This window comes from Phyllostomus hastatus, unplaced genomic scaffold (assembly GCF_019186645.2).
Source record: "Phyllostomus hastatus isolate PE091 unplaced genomic scaffold, TTU_PhHast_1.1 phas_contig_152, whole genome shotgun sequence".
Classification (NCBI taxonomy): Eukaryota; Metazoa; Chordata; class Mammalia; order Chiroptera; family Phyllostomidae; genus Phyllostomus; species Phyllostomus hastatus.
In genome coordinates, this window is record NW_025333622.1 from 2,427,430 (window position 1) to 2,441,091 (window position 13,662).

The 13,662-nt window shown below is 31.2% G+C and overlaps 1 protein-coding gene across 1 annotated transcript in view; it reads left to right on the top strand.

Annotated features, from left to right (window-relative positions):
- LRRIQ1 (leucine rich repeats and IQ motif containing 1) overlaps positions 1–13,662 on the top strand; it is a 192,638-nt gene that overhangs the window by 29,526 nt on the left and 149,450 nt on the right. Inside the window, exons 8-9 of the mRNA XM_045830587.1 lie at positions 2,045–2,197; positions 4,208–4,358. Coding sequence (XP_045686543.1) covers positions 2,045–2,197; positions 4,208–4,358 — 304 coding nt within the window. The remainder of the gene's footprint in view (positions 1–2,044; positions 2,198–4,207; positions 4,359–13,662) is intronic.

Consider the following 13,662-nt stretch of genomic DNA (forward strand, 5'->3'; position numbering starts at 1 on the left):
AAAATTTTGGGTAAAAGGGAGAAGGGAATATTATGAACTGCCGTATATGCAAACATAGATGCCACAAACGAGGGCATGGCGGCAGGTGTCTCTCCTGGACCGTAACTGCCACTTCAAATAACTGGAACTTACTTGTGTTTATATGTTTAACTGTAAGTAACATATTACTAAATCAGGCAGAGTAATATAAATTATAAAACAGAGTAGCATTTGTTACTATAAAGTTGCAGTTGTAGAGTTTTCAGTTTTTAAGTGCTCAATTCTAAACACTATTTAAAATTTCCAGTGATGGAATTTCTAATATTTCCTGGTGGACAAATTAAATGGACCTTACACAGCAGTTATCTTGTCACAAATGGATGAATAATTTTCCTTGTAAAATTACAAAAATATTTGTTTTGAGTCATTGCAGATTTATTCCTCAGTTACAGTTGACATGCAATATTACATTAATTTCAGGTGTACAACATAGCGCTTAGGCATTTATTTACTTTACAAAAATGATTACCCCAATAAATCTAGTTCCCATCTGATGCTATACACAGTTATTACAATACTATTGATTATATTCCTTATGCTGTACTCTACATCCCTGTGAATATCTTAGTAACTGTCAATTTGTACTTAATACCTTTCACCTTTTCCACCCATCCCCCAACTCCTTCCCATCTGGCCACCACCAATTTGTTCTCTTTATCTGTGAGTGTGTTTTTGTTTTGTTTGTTAGTTTATTTTGTTTTTTAGATTCCACAAGTGAAATTATATGGTATCTGTATTTCTCTATCTGAATTACTACTTATTTTGGTCTTCTTTGTTACCTTTGTGATAGAATTCTCATCTACCTTTCCTCCTGCCTAAAATATATGCTGCAGGCACCTACACAGTCTCTTACTTTGTTTCAGTGAGAATGGATGTATTTTGCCCTTATTCTTGAAAAATATTTTCACTAAAGATGATATTTAGATTATGAATAACTGAGAAATTCCTGAAATAATTATGAAACTAAAATCTTTTATTTACCAAGTTTTTAAAATACTGATTGTTTGTTGCTTTTCCTGCTTGAGCAAGGAGTAAACAATCACTTCTTTGTGTCTTCATGAATATATGGCTTTCCCATTCACTCATGTAAGTGTGTAAATTAAAAACTTTTAGTTTAATATCTTGCAGAGGAAATTTCAATATGAAGAACTTACCAAACTTAAAATTTTTATGTTTTCCAGATTTTTCTGAAGCAACAGTGCTTTCAATTTTAATTGAACAATTTTTGAATTTCTATTTTGAGTATGATACATGCTAGACTCATAAAGCTAGTAATTTTTAAACTGTTTTTCAGTATATAGGAAACCTGTCCTTAGGATTTTTGATGTGGTGATATGAAAATATTCTCACTATAAAGTGATTTATATAGTTATTTCAGTGCATAGACTCAATTATAGTGAAAAAACAACACAGTACATTATTCTTCTGTTTTTTAACTTAGGTGAGAACTCTTGTTTAATAAGTGAAGTACTTTTCCATAATCCAAAAATATTTCTGACATATTCTTGTGTAACAAGAACTGTAGTCGTTAATATAACATGCCATAAAGTTGAGTACATTCTTTGTTACTGAGTATTCTTTAGTTCAAAAGACAAACCAAAAAGAAAGTTTCTTAAGAAAAAAGCTTTATGAAGTAATGAGTCTATAGTAATATCTCAGTAATATGAAATATTATAAATGTATGATCTTCAGATGTTTGAAATATAGATAAAATTATTCATGATTTGTTTTACCGCAGATATTGGTTATATTACAATGCATTATTCAGTAGTAGGTAATGATTTATACCTTTCTAAGGTAGAAAACTTGTAATAGAATGTTGTTTGTATTCTGTGGTTCAGGTCCAAGGTCTCATCAACTTCTAGTGTCAGACTCAGACTTAAAGCACAGAATCATCTTATCTGTATCAGACTCAGGTGGAGATGATCTGCTCAGATGGAGTTCTCTGAACTCAGAGGTTACTGTTGGATAATGTTATGCATTCCAATTTTCTTGAATTCTCTAGGTTACAAGAGTAACGTTTCAAGATTTGCCAGGTTGTAGTCTTTCCACACTGGCAGAGTGTACAAATCTTCAGTTTCTGTCTCTTCAATGCTGTGGGTTAACTTCTTTGCACAGCCTCAATAACTGCAAAAAACTGAAGTACATTGATGTACAGGTATGTCTTCTATTCTCATTATTTATCTTGTAATAAAATATAACATGGATTTATCTTTGCATTTCATAAAAGATTATTTTTTAAAAATTTACTAAAAAAGCATGTAACTTATGTTGTAAAGAGATTAAGGGCCAGTGTTTCTGAGAAACACAGAGGGAAAATCATTATGCAGTAAGACCTGGACATTACTTATCTCTATTTACTGATGATTATTCTTGTTAGCTTTTGCTATATAACAAATGACCACATTAGTTAGTAAATTTAAACAACATCCCTTTTATTTGCCCATGGTTCTGGGGTCTATGAATTGAGGCCAGGATTGTCTGGGCATTTCTTCTCCTTTTTGTTTTTACTGAGTCTCTTATATAATTTGCAATTTGAGCTGGGTGTCTAAAATACCTTCTTTCTATGATTGGTGCCTTGGGAAGTTATCAATTCCTTAATAAGGACTTAGTTTTGCTCCATAATAATGGCTTTCTGTGACTCTTGATTCTGCCCACTGGACTTTTGACTCCATCTTCAAGGCATACTTCCTTGTCTCCAAGAAGTGCCCTTTTTGGCAGCTGAGCATTTTTCCTAACCAGTTTCTTTCCCATAGAAGGTGTGGGGTGGGGCACCTAAAGGCTTCTTTTAATTTTGAATTATATTCTTTTCAGTTCAAACTGGTGGTGCTTTCACCAATATGATTTTCTTTTGAAACACTGTGGGCTTTCTATGCTTCTTATTAAGTTCACTTCACTAGACAAGGCTATACTCATAAATATTTTTGACAGGGATGCTGTGGACTATACCCTTAAGATTCTTAAAAATCCATTTATCTTTCTGAGGTCTTAAAAATCTAATTGCTGTTGTGTACTTGATATATGATCTTGACATTGAGGACAATGTACGAGGTCTGTCTAGAAAGTATCCAGCTATGTAATATGAAAAATAGAGACGTTTATTGAAGAAGGTACAAGATACAAGAAATATTGTATATAGGACAATGATACTTCAGTCCCCTTCAAAGAAGGCACCTTGGGACCTCACACAGCTATCTCAAATTCCATCAGCTACCCTGTCATATTTTTCTGAATTTCATCGACAATCTGAAATCTCTTCCCTTTCAAAGGTGATTTTAGTTTTTGGGAAAGCCAGAAGTTGCAGGGTGCCAAATGTGAGCTGTAGCAGGGGCTGAGTCACCTGGGTGATTCGATGTTTTGCAAAAAAACTGCACTAGATGTGATGCATGAGTGGTGCATTGTCAGGATGAGGCTGCCAATCAGTTGCCCATAGCTGTGGACTTCTGAATCATCTGAATTATTTCCACGGAGGAATGTTCAAGCTTAATGTAAAATTTCATACAGGTTCATTGCTCAACTTGCTCAGTAGACAGACACACAGTACACATGTACTTGCTCAACTGCCTCTACTGCCCCCACTCACTAGTACAGTGAAGTTGTCATTGTTCACACATGCACATCCCAGTCCACTCTCCTTGGCTGCCAGATTATACTGATGTCATACAAACCCTTCTTTTACATTAACAATGGTTGGACTTTTTCTGGAGAGATCTCATATATGTATTGCAAAAATGTATATGTGTAGTGAAAGTACAAATCTATACATGAGGTATATACTTAATTCATGATCTTAGTGTTCTTGGAAGAGGAAGGAACTGAGGAAGGGAAGTGGGAGACTTCAGCCTTTTCAGTGTTTGGTTTCTTTTAAATTACAGTTTTATATAGGAATTATGACCAAATGTTAACTCTTGTTCATTTAGATTGAAATATTTATATAAGCCTCTATATTTTCTATATTTTAAAAGATTATTAATAAATACAAAGTCAATTACTTACTAGATTACTCAATGTATTTTTATCTAGATAGTATAATATTCTGCATGGTTATCTTAAAAGTTAGAGATTTTAATATTTATCTGGAGATTATATCTCATCCTTTTTTTGCAAACTTTAATTTTTTAAAATAAGACAATGAATTAAAATCAATTACATTTGTTCTTTGTTTTAGGACAATAAGATTGAGACTATCAACTGTGAAAATTTGGAAAATCTCTGCATTCTTCTTCTTAATAAAAATCAACTGACTTCTTTGCATGGTTTGGATGGCTGCACTAATATCCAAAATCTTGAACTTTCACATAATAAAATCACTCGAATTGGTGAGAACAATGAAATTTGAGTTTATAGACATTTATTTCTCATGATTATCTTTTGTTTGATTTATTTCTTTTAAAGTATACACCAACATCCATAATTTGTTTATTGTATTTATGTCATACTTATTTACTTTTTTATTCTTATTTATTAAGGAAATAAAATAATTTGAAATCTATGTATAAAAAGAATATGCTCACTGACAAATAGGTAGTTGTTAGTAGCTTCTGCTATTAGCAGTATATTCACCTCTTTATTCCTTTTCTTATAATCAGTAGTGATCTGAGCTCTACTAGGAAATATAATACCTAGTTTGGTGTCATCATATTTTTATGAATTCTATGCTTTCTGGTGGGAACTGTTGTAACTGTTCCCTGGCAAACCCTTCCATCACTACTTTGCTTGCCTACATACATCACTTGTACTCACTTTTTCTTTAGCTAAGGCTACTAATACCACCTAGAAGAAATAATTCACCTTCTTAATCTTCTCCATCTCTCTATTTGTATGTCTGTATATACAGTTATATACATGTATATCTATAGCTGTTTCCATCTTCATACTTTATAATCAATGTAAGTCAGCAACAGAACTGTTTGTTATTTGTTTGTTTGCTTAAAGCCAGTACTTCTATTTCTATGAATATACCTATTGGTCTCCTCTGGTACTTTACTCCATTATTTTATCTCCTGTCTTAGTCAAGCTTTCTATCACCTCATCTCTCTTACACTTTGCTGTCAAGTTTTGTGAGTGTTCTGTTCTTGCTCTCACTTGTTTACTACCCAACTTCTCTTTTCTACTGAATGAAATTAAACTTACTTCTATATCTTTTCCAGTATGATAATTCTAAAATAGAAATATATTTTTTACTACCTGGCTTAAACTTCTATGTTATTTTTTTATTATTTAACTTGTGAAATTCTCAAGGACTTGGTAGGGGCTTAAATAATGATTAATGAATAATCAAAGATTATCAAAAAATAAGGAACTAGATCAAAACTTTACTCTGGTACAATGCTAATGACTTAAAGTTCTAGACCCACCAAAAGTACTGTCCTCCCACCTGCTCTGTCCTGTAGTCATTAGGAAAGTGATATGGACCAAAATGTGAGGTAGTGGTGTGAGAGTATTTGGGGAGAAAAAGTAAGCCAATGTTCTGTGCTTAGGCTTGGTTCTACTTAGGCCTCCTTGATATTAGTTTTATTTATTTGGCTGTTTTTCATTTTTTAGTGTTGAAAATTTAAAACATTTACAAAATAAATACATGAAGATTCACATAACTGTATTTCAACATTTGCTTCATTGTATCATTTTTTGTTTTTATTTTTTCTTTCTTAAAGTAAGTCTCAAAATTATATAATTTCACTCTTTCATGCTTTAGGAGATGGCTTTTAATAATACAGTTCATTCTTACTTAACCACAACACATTGGACATCTATTATAATTAATGGTGATACCTCATATCAACTGAATATCCATAATCCAATTTTCCTGTTTTTTCAAAATTATGAGTTGATTTGAAAAATAATACAACTTACATATTACCACATATTATATTTACATAGTCTTTGAAGTCTCTTAAATCTGCAGCAAAATCCTCCCACTTTTTCAACCCATGCTATGGATTTATTGCAGAACCTATATTAATTGTCCTATGCAGTGTCCCACATTCCGGGTTTGTGTATTTACTTCTCTTTAGTGTCATTGCAATTGTTTTCTAATCCCTGCATTTACTGTAAATGGAACATACCTCAACAGGCTTGATTGGATTCAAATTTAGTCATTTCAACAGGATTTTTTCACAGGTGGTACTCTGTGTATCACATTGCCTTACACTAGGAGTCATATAGTGTTTGCTTTCGATGGTGCTGCAGATGACTTTGGGTACAGCTAGTAAGAGCCTAAACCCTCCATTATAAAGACCTCCACCAAGCTTTAGATATTATTTTTATCCATTGATTAATGTGGCCTGAATCAATTAATGCAATGGGGATGCAAAAAGTAAGTTTTCTAATTTGATCATTCCTACCATAATTCCTTCACTGTTATTGACATAAATACTTAAGTCTATAAATTTTCCTCTGAGTACTGCTTAGTCCACAACTTAGGATATATAGGTATTTTCATCAGTTCTACAATTTTATGGTATATTTTATATTTTAGCTAAGATTTTACATTTCTGTATGGAAAGGACATTTTTGATGTTGTTCTTTCTAGTATTATTGCATTATATTCAGAAAATGATTTTGTGCCATTTCTGTTTTTTGGAATTTACTGTGATTTTATAATATGTGGTCAATTTTCAGGAATGTTTTATGTGTACTTGAAAAGTAGGCTATTTATTTTTATTTCAATACAGAGTTTATATTTTTATCTGTAAGATCTACCTTAGTGATCACTTATTTTAGATATTTTTGTATTTACTCGATCTACTTTGGACTGAGGAAGTTGAGCTACTTTAAATTAGTCTTTTTATGTATTCTTTCTTTGGTTTCTGTTTAATGAATATTGTTCCATGCTGTTTCATAGATAGCTGTGTTATCTTCATTGTGAATTTAGCCTATAAAATTATGTTTTCTTTTTGGTCTCTTCAGTGCTTTTGGGACTAGATACTGTCTTTTATGATATAGTTTCTTTTTGTTTGTATTTGCCATTTTGGCCATTTAAAAACAATTTGTCTAATCTTTCTGAATCACTTTGTTTTAGGTATATACTTGTTTGCAGCATAGTTTGATCCCAGCATAAATGTTTTTCCCTCAAATAGACTATGGCCATTTGCATTTATTAACTCAGCTTACGTAATTGGTCTCAGTAGTGTCACTGCGCTCAGGATAATGCTCTTTTTTTTTCTGGTGGGAGGCCTGTTGACAATGCCTGGCTTCTTCCCCCACTAAAGTGCCTTCATTTCTTACTTACCCATTCACTTTTCTTGGATTCCCTCTGTGTGAGTGTGGATTCAGCCTAGATCCTTTTGGCCATGGATGCTTACTGCCTAGCTTAGAAAAAAAATCACCTTGTATTTCTTTATTTCCCATTTATACTGGAAGGATAGTTTGTGTGTATTTTTAATGTGTTTTTTTTTTGCTGTTTATGAAATTCTGGAGGAGGTATAGGGAGAGTTGGATTTAGGCAGTCACAATCATCTCCCATTTTTTTAACTATGAGGCAAATATAGTTGTTCGCACAAAGCAAGCTTTTATTTTGCAGACATTTCAAGGAGCACTTAAAAATAGCATAATGTATAGTATGCTTCAATCTGTTTATTTGCCTGTGTTTTCTGCTTTAGGGCTACTCATGACTTATCCCATGTGGAAATACTGATACTTCTGATACAAAATTTTTATTTTAAAGTTTTAATTTAATATATATATATAGAAATAATTTTGTTGTTGTTGGAATGAAGGCAAATGCATTGAAATGCATGTTACTGTATTGGCACACAGTGAAGCAAACTTTAAAAAAATTAAAAGGCTGTTTGTAAGAAGAAATGCTTGAACTCTCATTCACTTCATTTTCATTGCCAGCAGTGCTGTATGGGATTTTTTGTAGCCAGTGGATTTCCTGGGATAGGATATCTGCAAGATTTATGTGAAAACTGCCATCGTATTAATTGATGTACCTGAGGTATCTCTATGTAGTAGTACACAACTAACAAGGTAAAAGACATCTTTGCTGTCTGTTGGGTACAGTGAAAACACTGTATTTATTGAGTGTGAGTAGAGTATACATAAGAAAGTAGATTTTCTGAAAACCAGTTGGAGTCTGTTTTTCATCTTCAGAAACTGCTTACCAAGATTCTGGTTGAGCTGAGTGAAAAGCATAGATTTTGTCTTTCAGTGATAAATCGATGCTGAAAACTCTTATGAAGGGGCACAAAGATAGATTTGTGTTTATAAATTAATAAGTTACTATTCTATGCTATATTTCTTAAGTAGATGAAACAAAATTGGAAGCAATGCCAGGTATTTTACATTTGTAGTTTCAAGTTTAATTTGTTTCTAATTCTTACTAAGCTATAGTTATTGCAATAGTTAATATGTAAAGTTAGTGCTAAGTATTTTTTTATTAGAAAACATCAATACACATTTTATTTGACCTTTGCATTTAAATGAACAGAATAGCTACTGTGTACGTTTAAGACAATTTATTGGAAATTACTCATGCTGAATATTTTCCATTCTAATTAAACTGTTTAATTGTAGAAACAGAAACACAATATGAAATATACTTTTTAAAAGTAATTTAAAATTTAATTCTATGAATAAAAATTACAAAGTTAATATAGTTTTGTTATTGCCTTTAATATTTAAACATGTATGCTGTGGGTATGGAAATAGATGGTTCTAATTATTATTAATCATAACTAAAATATAAATTTAAATGTTATTTCTAAAGTATATATTGAGGTATAAATTATTCTCTGGCCAAATGTAGTAAAAAAATAAGCTATTATAATGGAGCTTATCGGGCCATATAAATTTTGTAGTAATTTAAAAAATACTGTGTACATTTTTATATAATTTTCTATGATTGGTTATATATTGGTAGCCAGTTTTTGATTATAGTATATTTTGATTATACAAAATAATTGCTCTAAGTTTATTAAGTTCATTAGGTTGATGATTTTAAAGATGGATTTCTTTAATCAAACAGAGGTTTTATTATACTTTTTTATTAATATAAAATGTTTTATGATCTTTTTTTGAGTTACATGACTGTCTTTTATAATTCAGTTAATTTGGGTGAATTGCAGTTTAAATGTTAAGGTTTTTTATATTATTATTATATTTTATGCTTTCTTTTGCCTAAAATTTAGCACAAGTAAATTGTAGGCAAAAGTGGTAAAACATTTTGTTTTGTACAAGTTATGTGGAAATGTATTTCTTGAAGGGATATTGTTATAGTGATTATTAGAGTTTACAAAACTGATCTATGGGAAATCTTTTGTATTTTAAGTTAGTATTTTTGATTTAATTTTTTTAATGAATAGCTAAAGCAAATGAAAAATAGGTGATGTATACTTTATAATCTAGTTTTTTGTTCCTTCCATCTTTATTTGACATTTTTTGACTTTCTAGAAGAAACATTTGAAACTAAATTAATTTTGAAAAAATTATGAGGAATGGCAAAACCATTTTATAAATTTTATTTACAAAAAATACAACTTAAAATAGTAAATATATTAATAGATAACTTTTTACCACCTGGCATTATTTTATTTGTTTTATCCATATTGATTCATTTACATCATATAATTGCTATGAGTTGGGTACTGTTAAATCTTTATTTATTCATTTATTTTTAGTTAAGATAACTGAAGCACAGAGAGGTTCAGTAAATTGTCTAAGGTCACACAGTTAGCAAATGATAGAGTCAAGATTTGAAATTCAGCAGTCTACCCTTGGTACCTAATTTTTGATTGCCTCCTTCTACTGCTCCTCTAATAAATATGCATTTAGTATTTCAGGTTTTCATTTTTGTTTTTATACCATAGTGTGATTCTTTATGCTGAAAAATCTAATGATTTAAAGGTTTATTCACGGATGAATTTACTTACGAAAAATTTATTGAGCACTTATTATGTGCCAGCACTTTTCCAGGCAATAGAACACAACACTCCAATATTACTGAGGATGCAGTAATAAACAAAACAATTAAATATCCTGATTGTCACCAAGATTATCCTAGTGATAAATATTTATATAGAAAGAAAGAGACTAGGGGTAAATTGCTATATCTCATTCATTAAATATTGGTAAACATGAAAATAAGTATGATTTTAATGTGTAAGAGCAAATATTTTTATTTTTCTCATTTATGAAGCTTCTGATGTGCTATTATATGAAAACTTTAATCTGGAAAAATGTTCCTTTGATACCAGAAATTAATTTATTTATAAATTTCAGGTAATATATTCCTAAAAATATTGTAAATTGATAGAAATACTAAGAGGGTTTTTTTTTGTTTGTTTTTGTTCCTGCTTTATTTTCAGATCATACTGCTTTCTGGAAAAGTAACACTAGTATATAATAAGAACAAAGGGTACTGAAATAATTCAACATTTTCACATAGCTTTATTGCTGTGTTGTGTCTTATAGGGAAAATATGACTGGGTTAATTCTTGCTACCAAATGTTGTCTTTGGAACATTAGAAAAGTAGTGAAGTATAATAAAGCTCTGGATATTTTGCTTGTAGAAATGGTTTTTATTAGCTACTTAGTGAATTTTTTGGATTCCACTAGATGGTGCTAGCTTACTTTTTAGTTTTTTAAATTTAATTTAATTTAATTTTTTTAATTAAATTTGTTAGGATGACATTGGTAAATAAGATTATAGAGGTCTCAAGTGTACATTTCTATGACTCATGATCTGTACATTGCATCTTGTGCCCACCACCCAAGGTCAGATCATGTGCCATCACCATGTATTGGGCCCCCATTCCTCTTTACTACCCTCACAACCTCTGGTAACCACTACACTGTTGTCTGTGACTATGAGTTTCAGTTTTATGTCCCATATACAAATGAAAGCATATGGTTCTTAGCTTTTTCTAGCCTTATTTTATTTAGCATGATATTCTCAAGGCCATCTATGTTGTTACAAATGGCAGTATTTTATTTTTACTTATGGTGGAGAAGTATCCTGTTGTATATATGTACCACATCTTCTTTATCCAATCATCTGTTGAAGGACAATTTGTTTATTTCCATGCATTGGTCACCTTATATGAATAATGCTGCAATGAACATAGATGTATATATCTTCACAAATAAATGTTTTCAAGTTTTTTGGGTACAGAGATTGCTGGGTCATATTATACTCTATTCTTAATTTTTTGAGGAACTTCCATGCTGTTTTCCATAGTAACTATACCAGCTTATATTCCCACCAGCACTGACTGAGGGTTCCTTTTTCTCCACAACTTCTTCAACATTTTTTATTACTTGTCTAGGACTAGATGGCTTCATCAGTAAATCCTACCAAACTTTAAAAAAAGATTTGATACCTCTCCTTCTCAAACTTGTCCAAGAAATTGAATAAGAGGCATGGTGGGGTGAAAATGGAGACAACTGTGCTTGAACAGCAGTTAAAAAACAAAAAGCAATAGTTTCTAACACATTTTATGAGCTCTGCATAACCCTGATACCAAAACCTGGCAAGGATAATATACAAAAAAAAAAAAAAGAAAACTGATCAGTGTCTCTGATGAATACAGATGCAAAAATCCTAAACAAAATACAAGCAAATCAAATACAACAATACATTAAAAAATATATTACGATCATTCCAGGGGTACAAGGATGGTTCAACAAACATAAATCAATCAATGTAATATACCACATTAACAAAACAAATGATAAAAACCATACAATCTTATCAATAGATGCAGAAAAAACATTTGATAAGATACAATCTCCATTTATAATTAAAAACTCAATAGAATGAGTATAGAAGGAAAGTACCTCAATATAATAAAGACCATGTATGAAAAACCCTTAGCTAATATATTCAATGATGAAAAACTGAAAGATTTTCTTCTAAAATCAGGAATAAGACAAGGATGTCCACTCTCACCTCTCTAATTCAATGTAGTACTGGAAGTCCTAGCAAAATCAATCAGGCAAGAGAAAGAAATAAAAGTCATCCAAATTGGGAATGAAGAAGTGTCACTTGTTGCAGATGACGTGATTCTTTACATAGACAACCCTAAAGACTCCACAAAAAAACTATTAGAAACAATAAACAAATACAATAAAATTGCAGGATAGAAAGTCAATGTATAAAAAACCACTGCATTCCTATGCAATAACAATGAAATTTTAGAAAAATATGAAAAAATTCCTTTTGCAATTATGGCAAAAAGAAGAAAATACCTGGGACTAAACTTAAGGTATGTGGAGGACCTATAAACTGAAAACTACAAAGCATTATTAAAAGAGATTAAAAAAGGAAATGGAATGATGAAATGGAATGAATTATGAAATGGAAAGATACTCTGTGTTCATGGATTGGCAGAATTAAATAGTTAAAATGTCCATATTACCCAAAGAAATATACAAATTTAATGTAATACCTATCAAAATCCCAATGACATTTTTTCAAGAAATAAAAAAAAATCATCAGATTTGTATGGAACCACAAAGGACCCCAAATAGCCAAAGTACTACTCTTTCGTTTTGAAATACAACACAATGCATAATACAAAGTTGAAAGGAATTTTACATATTTGTCAGTCTAGGGCTTCTTTGTTTATAGATGAAGAAACAGACCCACATAGTTTTCATCTAACTCCTGGCAGAAGTGGGGCTAGAATGCAAGTTTCCTGGTTCCTGTTTCAGTATTCTTTCCATGCAGCATGTATAATCCTGAAGGACTATTGCACTGAAATTTAAAAACCTCATCATATTTATAGGTGACTGCCAAACATATTGAGCAGCTAACCAAATACTTCAGTGAAAAGCTCCAGCCTAATTTAACATTTTTACTTTGGCTGTTCCTTACAGGCAAGTTCCCCCTGCCCTCACCTCATGGCAGGAATGTTTTGTGAGACCATCGACTCATTTCCATGGAGGAATTAGATATTTGTAATACCCAAACGCCATATTTGCCATGGGCAAGGCCCCTTTGAGGGGCAAACACTCTTGGCTTCAGTTTTATATTGTGGGACTTAGGAAACTTTTAAAGAGCTAATGAAGAACTTTGAAGCAGTAAATTCAAGAATATTTAAGCAATTCTTTATGTATATTACACTTAAATCTTTTTAGAGAGGCTCTTAAATATTTTTTGGCTATTGTTTGTTATGTTTTGTTTTGTCTTGGATGAGGAGTGGAAGAAATAACAGAAATTTTGCCTGGGAGAAAATAATTTTCTTAGATATGTTGAAGAGCAATGATATTCTAAGGTAAGGCTTTCTGTAAGTCTGTTTTGCTCAGTTCTCATCCTTCATTTGACAGCAAACAGTTTGTAATATTAAGAGAGGAAGGGTGGCAACTTATAATTTCCTTCCCATGTAGATTTTTTCTTTTTATCCAACTTCATTGACTGATCAAATTACTGTTTAATCTGTTGTATATAGATGTTATTTTGAGTGTGTATTAATATCCTATTCCTTCCTTAAAGTTTAGCTTAAACATTGACATTTAGCACTATTTCTCTCTGAAGACTGATTTTGTCACCACAGTTATAGTTTTTCAACTCCTTGTTTTCATTAAGGATAATTGTTAGGGAACAATAATAAGAATCTTTTTTAGTACCCAACACATGAAAGTATTATCAAACTCTACTTTAAAATATCATTTTTAATTCTC